This window comes from Thalassophryne amazonica, chromosome 15 (genome assembly GCF_902500255.1).
Source record: "Thalassophryne amazonica chromosome 15, fThaAma1.1, whole genome shotgun sequence".
Lineage (NCBI taxonomy): Eukaryota > Metazoa > Chordata > Actinopteri > Batrachoidiformes > Batrachoididae > Thalassophryne > Thalassophryne amazonica.
Window position 1 is genome coordinate 19,182,456 of NC_047117.1, and position 17,527 is coordinate 19,199,982.

The following is a 17,527-nucleotide window of genomic DNA, read 5'->3' on the forward strand; positions in this document are numbered from 1 at the left end:
CAGGGCACAAGTGGTGGAAATGAGTTTTTTTTTTTTTCATTGGGTATCTGGTCTTATATTCAGGAAGACGGTGAGAAGCTCAAACATCCAGGAAGGACTCTGATTAGAGCCTATGCTTCTTCACATCAAACAGAACCAGCTGAAATGTTTTGGGCATCTGGTGAGGATGCCCCCCTGGAGGTCTCCTTAGGGAGATCTTCCAGGCACATCCAGCTGGGAGGAGGCCAAACCCAGGTCCTGCTGGGTTATTCATAGTTCCCAGCTGGCTTCGGAACACCTCAGAATGCCCTAGGAAGAGTTGGAGTACATGGCACAGGGTAGGGAAGTGTGGAATGAGCTGATTGGTCTGTTGCCACAGTGACCCAGACCTGGATAAGTGGGGAAAGAGTTTTCAGATTTTTACAAATTTACCTTTGTCAGCTGTGTCTTTTCTCAAATATGCTTGTGCTCTAAAGACTTGGACTTTTATTCACCTGCAGAAATAACAGCATCACTGAATACCTCTGTCGTACAACCTCATGAGTTCATAAACACTTCCCAAACTTCTCTCAGTCCCAAAGGCCAAGGTCCCATAGACATGGAAGTTACTCTCTATTAGCTATTCCCTCAACAATTTTGACACATACAGATGCACTTCTGATGGCTGATTCAAGGAAGTAATTGGAAAACTGGATATTAGTCTTAATTCAGACTACTGGGAACCCAGAAACTGCCCCTTCCCTGAGTTTCTCAAATGCTACAATCAGAGCGCCTATTGACTACACAAAGATCAGAGCATCATCCATAAGGTCAAGGTTGGTGCTCCGTGATCCTCACCGAGAAAGATACCTAAGTTGCTGGACTCCATAACCCTTCCCAACATCATGTATATGCAAACGATGTACAGAGTAGGAACCAGAATACATCCCTCATGACCACCAGAATTCACTGGGAAGAAGTCCGACACCAAGTTTCCACTCCATACAGCAATAATAGTTCCTGCATTTTGGCCGGCTGTGGTGTTCAGCAGTTTAATGGGGATCCTGCAATTTCTAAGGATATCCTAAAAAGCAGCCCGATCAACTGAATCACATCAACACAGGCTGCAAAGAAGCACTGCCAATATTCATGCTTGTGTTCCACAAGTACTCGCAAAGCTATGATGTGGTCGATAACTGACACCTTGGGCATGAAGCCACACCACTGTGGTTGGCCAGCAGCAAGTAGCTGTGAATGACCGTTGTAAATACCTTATCCAGGGGAGGTGATGATCTAGTGGTTAAGCATCAGACTTGAGATCAGAGGATCCTTGGCTCAAATCCCAGTCTGACCGGAAAATCACTAAGGGCCCATGGGCAAGGTCCTTAATCCCCAACTTTGCTCTCGGTGTGTAGTGAGTACCTTGTATGGCAGCACCTTCACAACTGGGTAAATGTGAGTCATTATTTGTAAAGTGCTTTTGAGCGTCGTAGATGGAAAAGCGCTATATAAATGCAGTCCATTTACCATTTATCCACCACAGAGAGCAGTGCAATGTCTTTGTAGTTGTTGCTGTATAAATAAAAAATATAAATAAATGGAATATACCATTCATGATTATTTGTGTATTAGTGTATAGCTACTTACCATACTGAATCAATGTGTTTTCATAAGCTCATAATGAGTCCTTCATATCTACCTGGAAACATGCCCCACCATGGAGGCCACCATGCTACACCATCATATTGATACCGTAGCCCAAAAATACATACTTACTGTCTTTGTCATTTGGAGCATGTCTGGAAGATGGAAAAAAAAACAAGGGTTCAGTGTTTGCTCCCCTATACGCTGATTGCTAGTGCAGGCTAACAAGTGTGAAGATCCTCATTGTTTGAAACGGAGGATCATACGGATCACAAACAACAACACTTGAAGAGAAACAAAATTGTGACTGGCATAATTGTGAATGGCATAATGCAGTCTGCAACAGAATCAATACATGACACCAAATCCAACACACTGTTGCTTTAAATCTCTCAGTGTGTGTGTGTGTGTGTGTGTGTGTGTGTGTGTGTGTGAGAAAGAAATTATATTATTTCCAGCCTTGTTTAATGTCTGTGTTAAGGATGAGAGCGTGTCTGAATTTATTAGAATTCCTCTTATACAAAAACAGCAGAGCTGCTTGTACGGTTGCATAAGACGCGGTAATCTCTTGGAGCAGGTCACTGTGGAGGACTGTGCTGACTATAATTACACATTACCGTAAGAGGGTTCTAGGTTCTTGCATCACAACTTTTAGCCAACAGCAACATTGAATGGTTTGCTGTTGAACTTTTGACTAGCAGTGTTTTTGTTTTGTTTTTTTGCATTTGTGAATGTGTGATGTTCACTACCGTTAGTTTGAATAAATAAAACTATAAGGCCAAAGTGGACTTGATCTTAAAACAAACAAACAAACAAAAAACTATAAAATAACAAAAAAAAATGGCCACATCACAAAGACCTACCATGCACAATAATTACTGTTGATGCTTAAAAAGTAATTTTTAGTAAAAATAATTCTGTAAACATGTTCCCTTTTTTTCCATTCAAAAAACTTGCATCATGTAGAAAGCAATTATAATTGTTTCTTGACTTTTGCACCACAGACACTTGAGTTTACGGTGGATCGTTTATTTATCTTCTATCTTTAGTTATCTTTTTGCTAATGATTATGACAGCAAACTCATACTGGCTCACTGAACTAAGCTGCTTGAGCTTAACTGCCCTCGGTGGATAATGCTAACTAAGTAGTTTAGCATCAACAGGTGGCATAGACAGATGTGCTCATATGTGCTGCATCCGTAATGTCAACACACACTCTTTTCACCTACAAAATGTGTGTGTATGTATGTATGTATGTATGTGTATATATATGTGTATATATATATATATATATATATATATATATATATATATATATATATATATAAACACTGCCAGTCAAAAGTTCAACAGCATTGTTTGAAACGGAGGATCATACGGATCACAAACAAAGGCAAAGGAGCATGAATCTGACACGCCTCTGCAACATCGCGTGGCGGTCGGGGACAGTGCCTCTGGATTGGCAGACCGGGGTGGTGGTCCCTCTGTTTAAGAAGGGGGACCAGAGGGTGTGTTCCAACTACAGCGGGATCACACTCCTCAGCCTCCCCAGTAAGATCTATTCCAGAGTACTGGAGAGGAGAATTCGACCGATAGTCGAACCTCGGAACCTCGGAGCAGTATGGTTTTCGTCCTGGTCGCGGCACACTGGACCAGCTCTACACGCTCCATCGGGTGCTCGAGGGTTCATGGGAGTTCGCACAACCAGTCCACATGTGCTTTGTGGCTCTGGAGAAGGCGTTCAACTGTGTCCCTCGGGGCACCCTGTGGGGGGTGCTCCAGGAGTACGGAGTCCGGGGTCCTTTGCTAAGGGCTATCCGGTTCCTGTACGACCACAGCAGGAGCTTGGTTCGCATTGCCGGTAGTAAGTCAAACCTGTTTCCAGTGCACGTTGGCCTCTGCCAGGGCTGCCCTTTGTCACCGGCTCTGTTCATTATCTTTATGGACAGAATTTCTAGGTGCAGCCAGAGTGTAGAGGGGGTCTGGTTTGGGAACCACAGAATGTTGTCTTTGCTGTTTGCGGACGATGTGGTTCTGTTGGCTTCGTGAAATCAGGACCTTCAGCGTGCACTGGGGCGGTTTGCAGCCGAGTGTGAAGCATCTGGGATGAAAATCAGCACCTCCAAATCAGAGTCCATGGTTCTCGACCAGAAAAAGGTGCTTTGCCCTCTTCGGGTTGGTGGAGTGTCCTTGCCTCAAGTGGAGGAGTTTAACTATCTCGGGGTCTTGCTCACGAGTGAGGGACGGATGGAGCGTGAGATCGATAGACGGATTGGTGCAGCATCTGCAGTGATGCGGTCGCTGTATCGGACCGTCGTGGTGAAGAGAGAGCTGAGTAGGGGGGGCAAAGCTCTCGATTTACCGATCGATCTACGTTCTGATCCTCACCTATGGTCATGCCCCCATGACCCAACTCTGGATAAAGCGGAAGAAAATGGATATATATATATATATGTGCTACACGCTGTCAATCCTGGTTATTGGGACCCAATGTACTGTGCATGATCCGTTTCTAACTGCACATAATGAGACAAATCAGGTTTGTTTCATTATTCATCCAGCTGTTGATTGGCTGGATACACCTGAATGTGCTGATGTGCTCTGAGTAGACAGGAAAACGAGCAGTACTTTAGGTCTCCAGAGCCAGGATTGGGAAACACTGAGCTACGGTATCTGGCGATAAGCGTTGTCCAAATGGACCTCAGAGCCTGTATATACTGGTAACGTGCTTCTACTTACTTCAGATGTTTGCAACTTTCAGAAGGGGATATGTGATCACCCCGATCTGTCTGTTTTTGTATAAGCCATCTCAAGATGTAAAGGATGGATTTTAACAAAATTGTGAAGAGTGACACCAGGAACAAGTTATGACTAAGATAGCTGATATCATGCAGAAGTACTGTTGTATGTGTGCAGCGACAGATTATTCTTGAAGCACTGGTGTATAGCCTTTCAAATACCAGCAAAATGTACATGGAATGACTTGTCATAGCCAAGCTGAATGATTGAATTGTCTGGTTGTCCTGGCAATTTCTTTTAATACATTTCAGTGATGTGTATTTTCATGGTTCAAAGTCTCTCAGTGGGTTTAGCAGACTGTCTCACATGACAGCCTTTGTGGACGTTTGTGTCAGATGAAAAGTTTGTCCACTGTTTCAGTTTGAAGGACAGCCCATCTGATATGGTGGTCAGTAGCACGGGGGCACCCCAGGGGTTGGTGCTGGCTACCTTCTTTTCACCCTCTACACAGTAGACTTCAATTACATGACTGAAACACCTGCATCTCAGTACTTTTAACACTAAAGAGCTGATTCTACAACCCCTGGCAAAAATTATGGAATCACCGGCCTCGGAGGATGTTCATTCAGTTGTTTAATTTTGTAGAAAAAAAGCAGATCACAGACATGACACAAAACTAAAGTCATTTCAAATGGCAACTTTCTGGCTTTAAGAAACACTATAAGAAATCAAGAAAAAAAAGATTGTGGCAGTCAGTAACGGTTACTTTTTTAGACCAAGCAGAGGGAAAAAGCATGGAATCACTCAATTCTGAGGAAAAAATTATGGAATCACCCTGTAAATTTTCATCCCCAAAACTAACACCTGCATCATATCAGATCTGCTCGTTAGTCTGCATCTAAGAAGGAGTGAACACACCTTGGAGAGCTGTTGCACCAAGTGGACTGACATGAATCTGTGACCGAACTGTAAGAAACCGCCTAAAGGAAATGGGATTTACATACAGAAAAGCTAAACGAAAGGCATCATTAACACCTAAACAGAAAAAAACAAGGTTACAATGGGCTAAGGAAAAGCAGTTGTGGACTGTGGATGACTGGATGAAAGTCATATTCAGTGATGAATCTCGAATCTGCACTGGGCAAGGTGATGATGCTGGAACTTTTGTTTGGTGCCGTTCCAATGAGATTTATAAAGATGACTGCCTGAAGAGAACATGTAAATTTCCACAGTCATTGATGATATGGGGCTGCATAGGGTCAATGTCAATGAGCAGATCTGATTTGATGCAGGTGTTAATTTGGGGGATGAAAATTTACATGGTGATTCCATAATTTTTTCCTCAGAATTGAGTGATTCCATATTTTTTTCCTCTGCTTGGTCTAAAAAAGTAACCGTTACTGACTGCCACAATCTTTTTTTCTTGATTTCTTATAGTGTTTCTTAAAGCCAGAAAGTTGCCATTTGAAATGACTTTAGTTTTGTGTCATGTCTGTGATCTGCTTTTTTTCTACAAAATTAAACAACTGAATGAACATCCTCTGAGGCCGGTGATTCCATAATTTTTGCCAGGGGTTGTAGACTTTACAAGATCCAAAATCCCCAAGAAAACATAAATGAATGAAGGCAGCTGAAAACGGATTTGACTGTTTTTGGAGAGAATGAATGTGTGGGTGCTGTGTCAGCATTCACACGCTAAACTGGCTTCCATCTGCTTACATTGTGTGCATCACTTGCTGTGTGACAATCTCCATGTTAGCAATGTTAGCGACGCTGCTTTAAAAGTCATCAACCAGCACTGCAGGACAGCACTGAAAGTTGTCTTTTTTATTTTTGTCTACAGCTATTTTGTCCATAGCTTGACCAAAATTATTATTTATACTTTTAAAGATTGAATGATAGAAAGTTTTTAATGCAGAGATGATTGTCTCGAGTCCTGGTTCCCAACCTGAGTTTCGTGTGAGATTTTGTTTGTGCTGAGGTTCTCAAAATTAGAAGTTAAGTAAGGTCGCAGCATACTTACTGGAAATCAAAATTACAGGTGTCAAGGTTGGAGGCCATGTAACCATAGTTTTATCACATGGTGGAGTGAGCAGTTGGTGCACTTTCTTCTAAAAGCTGAAGGTTCCCAGTTCAGAGCCATCTATGGCCCTTTCTACAGGTACCCCTGGACCTTCTTCATGAAGGACATCTGGAGTAAATTTGTTTTGGCCAAATCAACATGTGGATGCCTACATGAGCCACTGTTATGACATCATGCAACAGGGGAGAAGCCAAAAGATATTGATAGCTTTATCTTCAGTCTTGAGCCATTCTAAATGTGTTGGACCCCTCATGGTCACCAAGGTCAAAGGTTATGGTGTTATATTACTTCTTCCATAATGGTCTCTGTTTAAGTATTGGCCACAAATGTTGACCTTGGCCTGTGACCTTGACTTTTAACTAATTTTAAAAATCACGTTGCCTTTGGCCATTTCACTGATTGGTCCAAATGGAATCAAAACTCATTAAGTTGTGTTGTTCATACACGGGTGGACACGCAGGACTAAAAACAGTCGACCTGTATGCGTTGCTGAGGCATGTGGTGTAACAAGAAACCATGGAAGACCCAGAAACCACGTGGGAAACCAAAACACTTGGCCGGAGTCTCCAACTGTCACACTACCTTTCTTCCCCTAAAATCTGTTGACCAAATGAAAAAAGGGCTGCAGTTTTCGTCCATTCTTCAGCTGGCACTCTGCATCAATGAGCTCATAAGAAATATTTGATTTGACTGTGATGTGATGTACAGCGGAAATAACAAACCTTATTGTGCGTGCGTTCACCTGCTGAGTAACAGTCTGGGTGAGTCACAGGTTGGCTTAAGGTCGACTGACCTCGATAAACGCTCATCTGGACTGAGCCGCAGCGCTCGTTAGCTCGTCACACTGACAGCGTTCAAACAGCGTCAGGTTGCACTGGCATAATGTTTCAAATTTATTTAGAATTGTAGCTGAATCAAAATATTAATCAAGTACATTTTTTTGTTTTATTTCTACAAGAATTTTATGTTAGTTAAAATATTTGTTCCATTCTTTGTGTCATTAGCATCATTATTATCCTGTAAAGATTATCATTATGCTGTATAATTTCTGTAGATATAAACACAGCGATTATCTGCATCATGTTTTCTTTTTCAGATCTGATTATTAAAATTGTTCAGCAAAACAAGGGGGGACTCAAAATGGAAGAACTGAGAAAGGTATGTCAGCGCTGGCTCACGATACGTCATCACGTTCTGATGAATCCTTTTAATTGAAATGCGGAAATGCAGCACTGTCTCTGCAAAACTTTAAGGCACACGTTTTGATTAAACTGTATGGTTGGATTTTTAATTTGTGCATAGAAAGTGTCCAAGCATTCCTTTTCCAACAAATATCACATTTGGTGAAAAGTCGATGTACATTTTGCTTATATTTACAGATATACATGTTTAGCACATTTTTAGTGTTTTTCAAATGTGCCCAAAATATTGACACAGGACTGTATGCAGAGTCTAATATTTAATACAATTGAAAAATTATGTTTTGGCAAATGCAGTGTGGAATTATATATTTTATTCTAGACTCATTTTGACGTGTCAGTGTGAAATAAGATCTTCACAAATATTTTATTTAGTTTGAGGCACAGACATGAAATTGTGCACACAGTTTATTTAGCTGAGTGGTGAAAATCTGTTTTCCCATGACAATGCAAGTTTGGATCTTTGATTTCTGGACAGGGATTTTGTGTGTACATGGTGGAGAACTGTTGCAGGAGAGATCTGTGATAGGATATCTGCAAAACTGAAGGGGTCAAGGCTGCAATAAGACCTCCTGTGCTGTACGGGGTGGTAGCGCTAACAAAAAGACAGGTGGCGGAGCAGAGGATGCTCCGATTTTCTTTGGGAGGGACGAGAATAGACAAGATTGGAAGTGAACATCTCAGAGGGACAGCTCAGGTAGAACAGTTTGGAGACAGAGTCAGACGGGAGACTGAGATGGTTTGGACATGTGCAGTGGAGGGATCTGGTGTATACAGGGAGAAGAATGATGAGGATGGAGCCTCCAAAGAGGAGGTTTGTAGACGTGCTGATGGAGGACATGCAGGTGGTTGGGGTAACAGGGGAACATGCAGAGGGCCGGGTCATGTTGCAGGGCAGGGAGCAGCGTCTTCAAACTCCTTTCAACACATATGATGTTTCTTTAACTTACTTCTGTTTTTGTCTTTCATGTCTCCTTGTTGGTTTCATATTCAACATTATAAATTGCTTTTGATTCCACTCATTCTTTTAGCTTTAAAGCTGACCTCATTTTGCTTGTTTGTCTTATGTTGTGTCTCTGTGTGCACATTGCCACATGCGTGCACGTTGCAGCCAGAAAACGTGGTCCTGTTGTTGCAGGTAAACTCTTTTGACCAGTGTGAAATTTTTCTAACTGTAACGTGTGCCAGGCTGCTACAAAATAACATGCTACCCCCCCCCCCCCCGTTCACAGTGGCTCTACTATGAAACCGGATTCATTATCTGTGCGACCATCGGGGTGCTGTTTGTTGTCCTCACCCCAATCATCGGCTTATGTTTCTGTATGTGCCGATGCTGTGAGAACTGTGGAGGGGAGATGCACCAGAGACAAAGGAAGAACGCCGACTGCCAGCGAGGTTTCTACACGGCCTCACTCATCGTGACCTCCATCTTCATCATGTGAGCTCTCTGACATTATCCTCTTTTTGTTCATCATTGTCATGATCATTATTTTTGGTTCTCTGAGGTTGAACGTTTGTCTTTCTGTTCACCCACTGCTCTGACGTTCTTTGGCTGATTTCTGCCAACCTTAATATGTAACCTCTAATAGGCATTTATTTATTTACTACAGTTTGCACTAATTCTAGCACGGGTGGAGGTGGGTTCTGGAATTGCTTGGGGGAGGTCAAATTTAGAAAAGGTCAGTCATTGTGGTGAAAAGTGAAAATTTTAGTTTTTTCCACTCTGATTTGCATCAAAATTGACACACACATGGAGGTGGACTCCAGAAAGGTCACTGCCAAATTCTGGCAATTAATAGACTGTTACCATAGGATTACCATGGATTGGGTATTTTCAAGTTGAAATGTTGTGCCACTGTCAAGCTTGGGCTGATTCTCTTCTTCAAATGTATCTTTTGTGACTATTTAGGTTTTTGTTGTTTGTTTGTTTGTTTTGCCACCAACTTTAGCATCTGAGCTATATTAACTTTTTCAAAAAGGTGTATTCCTTGTTCACATTATTTCACAAAATGTCCAAAACTGCAAGTATGCATGAACCTCTCTGAATGTGGAGAAGGCAGGTGCAGGAAGGGAGAAATCTGATCCAAACTGTGTAGCACAGTTTGATGTTGGGCTGACTGAGAGAGGATTCTCTGTCTCAGTAACCAGAATCACACACTGCACACCGTGGATTCGGGTTGATAAAAAGCTTAAATGACCCTATCGGCCACTTTGAGTTGAAGCCCACAGTGTACAATCTGGAACCTAATATTCTCTATAGGCCCCCGTGGGCATGAATTTTGTACGTGTGCTTTTTTTTTATTATTTCCTCTGAAACCTGTAGTTACAGAAAACACAAATGCTCCTGTTCCCATTCAGATCTCACAAGTTAAAGGGGAATGCCAAAATTTTCTAACCTAGGCTCTATTTTTAGATGTTTTGAGGATTATGGTGATGTCTTGTTTGGGATGGGGGTGGGGGTTACTGCCCTCTACTGACAAACAGTAGTCACTACACACGTTGGTTTTACTGACGACTCCTGTGTGTTTTAGTGCAGGCGTAGTAATCGCTTATGCTGCGAATCATAATATCAGTGCCCAGATCAAGAACACGCAACGATTCATCAGTACCAATATGAGGGACCTGAAGACATTTGCAAACAATACACCTGCGGTATGTGCAAGCATGTATGTTTAAAAAAGAAAACAAATACAGACATAAATGTCTAAAGTTGGTCTGCCCCTCTCATGTAATCATGTTTCCTGTTGCAGCAAGTTGAGTACTTGATGGCTCAGTACACCGTCGTAAAGAACAAAGTCCTGTCAGACTTGGACAGTAAGTGGAACCCAGAGTATTAACATCTTTGTCTCAGGTTGGGCAAGCGGTGTGTGGAAGCCGGACCTTCTAATCTTCCTGTGTTTGCTGGCAGATATTGGGCCTGTGCTAGGTGGGAGAATCCACAGTCAGCTGGAGAAGGAGGTGGTTCCTTCCCTGGACACGGCCTTGCGTATGGCAGGAGGTAATGCACTCATGAGCAGCTTATGGTCACCACAATATCACAGTTCCGTGCTGGTGGTGTGGAGTGGAGATAAAATCGCCAGATTTTCTTTGCCATCACATCTGATTGTTTTTTGGTAAACTACAAGACCGTTCCTGGTCCAGTCCAGTGGTTCATCCAACAGGAGTCAGGAGGATTTCCCCCCGGAAGGGACGGCACTGTTTAATAACTCTGTAAGTCTGATGCGCAAACTTTCATGGGCTTTTTTTTCCCCTCAAATATCAGACACTGATTATCTTTTTGTTTGTTTGTTTGTTTTTGTTTTTTCAAATACTTACCCCCCCCCCACCCCCCCAAAAAAACCCTCTTGTTGAAAATACTTTTAATGTATAATGGGGATGTTTGCTGAATTTCCGCATCAGACTTAGAGTTGTTAAAAAAGTGCTGACTCCCCAGAAGCTGCATAAGCATTTCAAAGGAAGGAGCCATAAAATAGGTGGAAGAAAATGTGACCTAAAGACTGAATGAAGCTAATTCCCCATGAAACAATTAGTAAAATTACTTTGATTTAAGGTCATAAATACCTTTATAAAAAATAAAAACACGCAACAACATATGTGGTGCACCTTGCACTGTGTTGCTGCTCGAAAGACACTGTCGTGTGCACGAACTCTCGCACCAGGATCGTACACGCCTGCCCGCGCGTTGTGTCGTGGTGCGCAAATTCGAACTGTTTCGCCATTTTCGACCAAACTTCGCACTATGTGTGAAGGGGCCTTAAGAGCTTTGTGATTTTTTTTTTTTTTTTTTTTTTTTTTGTGTGTGTGTGTCTTAAATTTGTTGGCTTAAACAAATTGTAGCATGCTTTTAATTTGCTCCACAATGACAAACACAGGTGAAAACAAATATACAAAACATGATTGTTTTAATGTTATTTTAATTAAATTCAGTTTTCTTTGATTATTATCCTTATTATTGTTAGTTTTGTTGGTGATGCTGCTGTTGGTGTATGTTCTTGTGTTGGATTGGGCTCCATATAACTGCGTGTGCGTATTTTAGCATACTCGTATATCTTAGAATCTCTAATCTAGTTTTGATCAACCTTTACAGGTACATTGGACCTACAGATGGGGAAAAGTGATTTGATTTGGATCAGTTATTAATGAATCTCAATGGTCAAGGTTAAATTTCTGGTCGAATGCTAATAAATAGGAAAGTCTGAGTAGACGATTTCACATATCATCTGTGAATTTAAGTGTTTAAAAACCCAAGTATGAGTTTCTCCATGCCAGACACCATAAAATGTGGTTTTGCCATATTGGTCATATTTCATCAAATACATAGTTGTGTCACCAGGTGTATTAACAGACAACTAAAATTGAAACCAGTTTAATCTTAGAGGGTGTTCCTGCCTTTACATTTTCACATGTGGGTGCAAAAAAAAATCACTCATCAGATCATGTCTGAAGACAAACCGATATATTTTCTTCAATTGTAAATACTAGAATAAAGAGACACATTTACATATGCCTCTCCTTAATATTGTAGCTGTAGCTTCTTCTTTTGTGGTGTTATTACTGCAGAGTTCTGATGCATCTCTTTTCCATTTTCTTTTCCTTTCCTTTCCACTATATTAAAGCAAAAGTTGAGATTGCCATCAAAGGTAATCAGTGCTAGTTCGGATTCATTTAATATGGTGATGGTGAATCCTGAGTAGAGCCTGAGTCATTGTAACCTATCAACATCTTTTTGTTGTGGCTTTCCCATGGGTGTAGGAATTTCACAGGTGGGAAGTGGACAGTTTTTTGGCCTGATCCGTCAAAATTAATTTAAATAATTGCATTATCGTTTTTAGTAGAATGTCTCACACAGGCCACGCGTGTCAGTGTTCATCCCTGGATACCCTAAAGTGAAGTGAATGAGAGTCTGTGATGACTCATACATGGGACACCAGTGCATTACAGGTTACTTTCCCAGACAAGGCTGATAGATGGAATGGGATGCAGACAGGTAGCAGGTAGTGTGAATGGGAATTGAACCCAGATCTAAATATTGATAGTGCATTGTTAGTTTTAATAATATAATGATGTCCCCTGAAATAAGATAAGATAAACTTTATTGATCCCACAGTGGGGAAAAATCACTTGTTGCAGCAACAAGAGTTGTACAATAGTAAAGAAAAAGGAAAATCATTTACATTAAAGAAAGGTGACTAAAGTATATTGCAATGTTTGTTGGTGGGTGCATAAATACTAACGTGAACACATTATATGAAAATGGAATATAAGTGAGTGTGTGTGTGTATATATATATATATATATATATATATATATATATATATATATATATATATATATATATATATATATATATATATATATATATATATATATATATAGTAAAATTATTACACAGGATAAATTGCACAGTTGTGTATGAAATAAAACACAAAAGGTGGAAGAAGACATAGTTAATAGTGCAAATCGTCAAGTGGTTATGGTGCTAAAAACATTTTGAGGTATTAAACAGTCTGACTACAGTTGGAATAAATGACCTGAGGAGGCAGTCTGTTTTGGTCTACAGCCAAAATGCTTCTGAAATAAGATAGTCAAACTTTACTAATTTTGGGCCATGAAGAATGAAAATGTTGTTTGAAATTGTTGATTGGCTGTAGTTTTAAGAAATTGTACATACTGTGCTACTTTGCTGATTTTTAAAGTGTTACAAAAAGAGAACAGGTGAAATATTATACAAACAGTCAGAGAAACTTAAAAAAAGACCTATGTTTATGCTTTTTCATGAAAACTCTACTGTTAACACAATATAATTATGTAGACGCAAAATGTAAAACCTTGTATATCTTGTAAACAGTAGCCAATTAGCCATTGTCATATTCAAATTAAACATGCCAAAATCCATAATAAATAGCACATTTTATTTCTGAAGCAGACAACTTCTAAATATTTGTATACCAGTGATGTCTTCCATTTGAGATATATAAAATATACCAATTTATCGATTAATGGACCACATCTTGACGTTCTGTAGCACAAAGTCTATAGTGCATAGCACAAGTACTTTCGGTGCATGTGTAACTCTGTTTTGAGCATAACATGAAATAAACAAAGCGTATTGACATTTATCATTCCCTTTTAAGAGACGTGTCTGCTCGAAAATGCTATGTTGGAACTCTGTGTTTATTTATTTTAAATTGACACACATATAACTATACATCAGAATTATTTCTCAGCACTGTGCAAAAACATTAATTAAGAAAACAGAACATCAATAACAAGAACAATACCAATACAGGAAAACAAACACACAAAAAAAACTCCTCCCCAGACATAGCACTTCTTTGTGTACACATTTGTGGAAAATGTTATTTTGATGGCAGAGGGAAGTGAGAAATTTCCTGGTGAGGAAATGGATGCAAATTGTCAGTGTAGCAACAGATCATTTGTGCAGCCACCAAAGTTTGTTCCTGTAACACCTCTTCAATGTCCATCTACCTGATCACCTCCGTATGCTCTAAAGACTGGAAAATGTAATTTAAAAAAGTAATATGGCGAATGTTTAGTTGGCTGGAGGGACAAGGCCCACCTGATTCCACTCTGGTTCCTACGCCTATGAGAGTTTCCTGTATGGGTTATTAGTCTGTGATCAGTGTCACTGCTGTGTTTTGATAGTTATAAGGTGTTTGTATCTGTGCACATAGAGTGAGTATAAAACCAGTGAGGCTCAACAAAATGTCAGTGTGAACAGACATGGATATTTTTGTTGACATTTTCATTTTCCCTCAATGATTTACCATCAAACATGTGGCTGAGCTTCTTCCTGTTCCTGCTGTAGCCATGAGGGAGACAAAGGAGGCCCTAGAGAACGTCAGCTCCTCCTTGGAGGTGCTCCAGGAGGGGACAGGGAAGCTTCAAACCAGTCTGTCAGCAGAACGAGCATCTCTGTCCAACACCTTGTCCGACCCCGCTTGCACCAACGGAGCTGTGTCGCCCACCTGCAAAGCCATCCGCTCCACGCTGTCACAGCTGGAAATCAGTGCAGATTTCTCCAGGGTACCCGTGAATGAAATACTGTCCAAAATACACAGCACAGTGACACACAGCAAACAAATCAGATAAGTAATAATTAACTCTTCAAATTCCTGTCTGTCAGCTCCCAAGTGTCAATCAGCCGTTGACCAACATCAAGACCATTCTGAAAACAGATCTCAGCAACATCGTCCAAAAGGTTAACGTCCTTATTCAGTACATCATCCTGCCGTGAATCCGCATTGTTTGTTTTCCTTCATCCATCCTGAACACATCTCTGTTCAGATTAATCATCTTTCTTTCCATCTCCAGGGTTACTCATCGTTTAACGATACACCAAGTATGGTTAAAGAGCAAACTAAAAACATTGTCGCAGGTAATTACATGTATCCGTATGAATGTATGTAGTTCGTATCTGTCATTTATTTAAAACAGCATGACTATAGTCTTTCACATTTTTTTCTTTCACCTTCTCCGTATATGTGGATGATTAAACCACAGCTCTGCCTCGTAAGTTCTATTTCTTCACTTTACTTTCTGCATGACTACTTCTATTCTGTTGTTGATACATCAGAGTTGACAGATTAATTTTTTTCCATTCATTTATTAGCATGTCTTTACTATCTTCTGCCTATCTGTTTGTGCAGGAGTGAAAGCCATGTTGGACAAGTTTGGCGCAGAGATCAACGGTTTCTCGAAGATGTTTCCGGTGGAGGCCTCTCTGGTCAATTTCACCATGTTCCTCAACAAAGGACAGAAGAACATTGAGTCGTATTATCCTCAAATGGACCAAGTGGACTTCTACAGGTCTGTGTTCTACACTGACATAGCTCACACAGGTCAGATCTGGGAGCAGACGCCAGTGAAATAGTAAAAATGTTGAAGTTTTATTTCCCACAAACGCGTGGAGTCATCTTCAAATTACTACTTTTGTTTGCCAACCAGAAGATATTCACAATGGAATGTAAAAATGTAGAAGAAAATAAAACCTTCCCAGTGACCCTTATTAGAGTAAGTAGTATTAGAAAATGAAGGAATAGATTATTTTCTCTGTTGACTGATTAATCGATTTAATTATCTAATTGTCTTAACACTGTAATAAGGTGGATATGTGTGTTTCTGTGCCTCAGGTGGATTGGCTGTGTGGCGGTACTCTGCATAGTTGTCTTGATCCTGGCCTTCAACATTCTGGGTCTCCTCTCCGGCACCTGCGGCTACGACAAACAGGCCACACCCACAACCCGCGGCTGCCTCTCAAACACTGGAGGCAACCTGCTCATGGCGTAGGTCACTGCACCAACAATCATAGCTCAAATTGTGGAAATACTTTTTTTAATTTGGACCTGCATTTGTCATGAGACCTGAGCAGGCAACTTTACGGAAGAAGTGACTCCTAAAGTGAGCAAAAAAAAAAAAAAAGAAGTTTATTGATAGATCTCAAAGTTCTCACAAAACCGAGGCAAAAGTTGTCCATTCCTTTAGGTGGCTCAAAAATGATCAATCCAAACTTTGTAACACAAAACACAGCATGAGGTGTTGAGGTTAGAATCTGCAGGCAAAAACTCAGTCCAGTAAACAGAGCAAAATGGCAAAACCGTGAAAAAGACACTCGGGAAACGCACTCAAAAAGAAGGCTGGGAATGAAAATGAAAACTTACCACCTGAAACAAGACCGTAGAGGTTAAATAAGCAGCAGGGATAAGGAACAGGTGTGGGGAGTGATCGTGCATGGGTGAGACTGATTACAGTGAACGGGGAAAGCATGAGACCTCTTGACCCACAACAAAGTGGTGGAACAGAAAACAGACAAAACTGAGAACTAAACAGTCTAAAGTGAAAGGGTAAAAGCAAAAGGAGATGCTAACTAAAAAAGCTGACAGAGCAAAATAAAACCAATGAAAGCAACAACATTAAAGGGGAGCATGTGAGGAGAAACTAGTGACTGTACCCAGAAAACACTCTACAGCAATTGGAAGAGAAACTACTGGATGCCCTATCATATGTAAATGAACATTCAAGAGTAAGTGCAAGCTCCATGTCACATGGCAATATAATTATGTTTGCCAGGTCTACGTCTGTGGCAGTGCACATTACTGGAATAATGTTAAATGTAGTAATATTACTGCTAATACAAATAATCAATGGTTAGCTTGTGTTTCACTTCGTTTTCATAAAGTTCAAGATCAATTAAAGGTGTTAATTAATTAAAGGCCCTTTTAAATTTCTGCAAAATTGACCAAATTTACTATGTGTTGAAATCTAATTATTATAAAGTACCTTTATTTCTGTGGTATATTTCATAATTATGAATAATTTCACTGCTGGTAAAGTATTTTTTCAGGGGATTCCATGACAGACATCATGAGTGTACTCTGAGATTTTGCAAATGAAAGCAAAGCGTACAGCCAAAGGTTCAAAGTTCATGCTGTATGCAGTGGAAACTGGGATCGCGAAATTGGCAACTTACAATTAGACACACACACACACATATCTTTTTTTTTTCTTTTTTTTTCAGGGTGTCACGGTTCAATTCATATTTGTATTTAGACATTGTGGGCTTCAATATTCATTAAATGTTTATGAATTGATTGCATCTCTTGTGATTTGCATTGGAATTCATTTACTGTGTAGCTTAAGTGTTTTGTTAATTTGCGATGCCTTGTTCCAGACTCTTAATATTTTGCCAATTTTAAGTTTGTCTTTTGCACAAATGGCGGCCTCTCATAAACCTCACTCTGTAATTAATTGAAATCATTGTTCAGCAGCAATCTGTGAAATTTTAGACTATAAAACTTCAACTTTGTCATACGTTGGTGGCATTTTTGATCTAAACTTGAATTCGGTCTGACCGCATCTGGGGAAAGTGTTTCATCAACAAATA

General features: G+C 40.3%; 1 protein-coding gene across 1 annotated transcript in view; it reads left to right on the forward strand.

Annotated features, from left to right (window-relative positions):
* Window positions 1-17,527, forward strand: part of prom1b (prominin 1 b) — a 43,868-nt gene that overhangs the window by 10,384 nt on the left and 15,957 nt on the right. Inside the window, 13 exon segments of the mRNA XM_034188018.1 lie at window positions 7,521-7,582; window positions 8,735-8,761; window positions 8,856-9,061; window positions 10,155-10,275; window positions 10,374-10,437; window positions 10,532-10,621; window positions 12,240-12,263; window positions 14,453-14,670; window positions 14,771-14,845; window positions 14,959-15,022; window positions 15,148-15,156; window positions 15,294-15,453; window positions 15,777-15,929. Coding sequence (XP_034043909.1) covers window positions 7,521-7,582; window positions 8,735-8,761; window positions 8,856-9,061; window positions 10,155-10,275; window positions 10,374-10,437; window positions 10,532-10,621; window positions 12,240-12,263; window positions 14,453-14,670; window positions 14,771-14,845; window positions 14,959-15,022; window positions 15,148-15,156; window positions 15,294-15,453; window positions 15,777-15,929 — 1,273 coding nt within the window.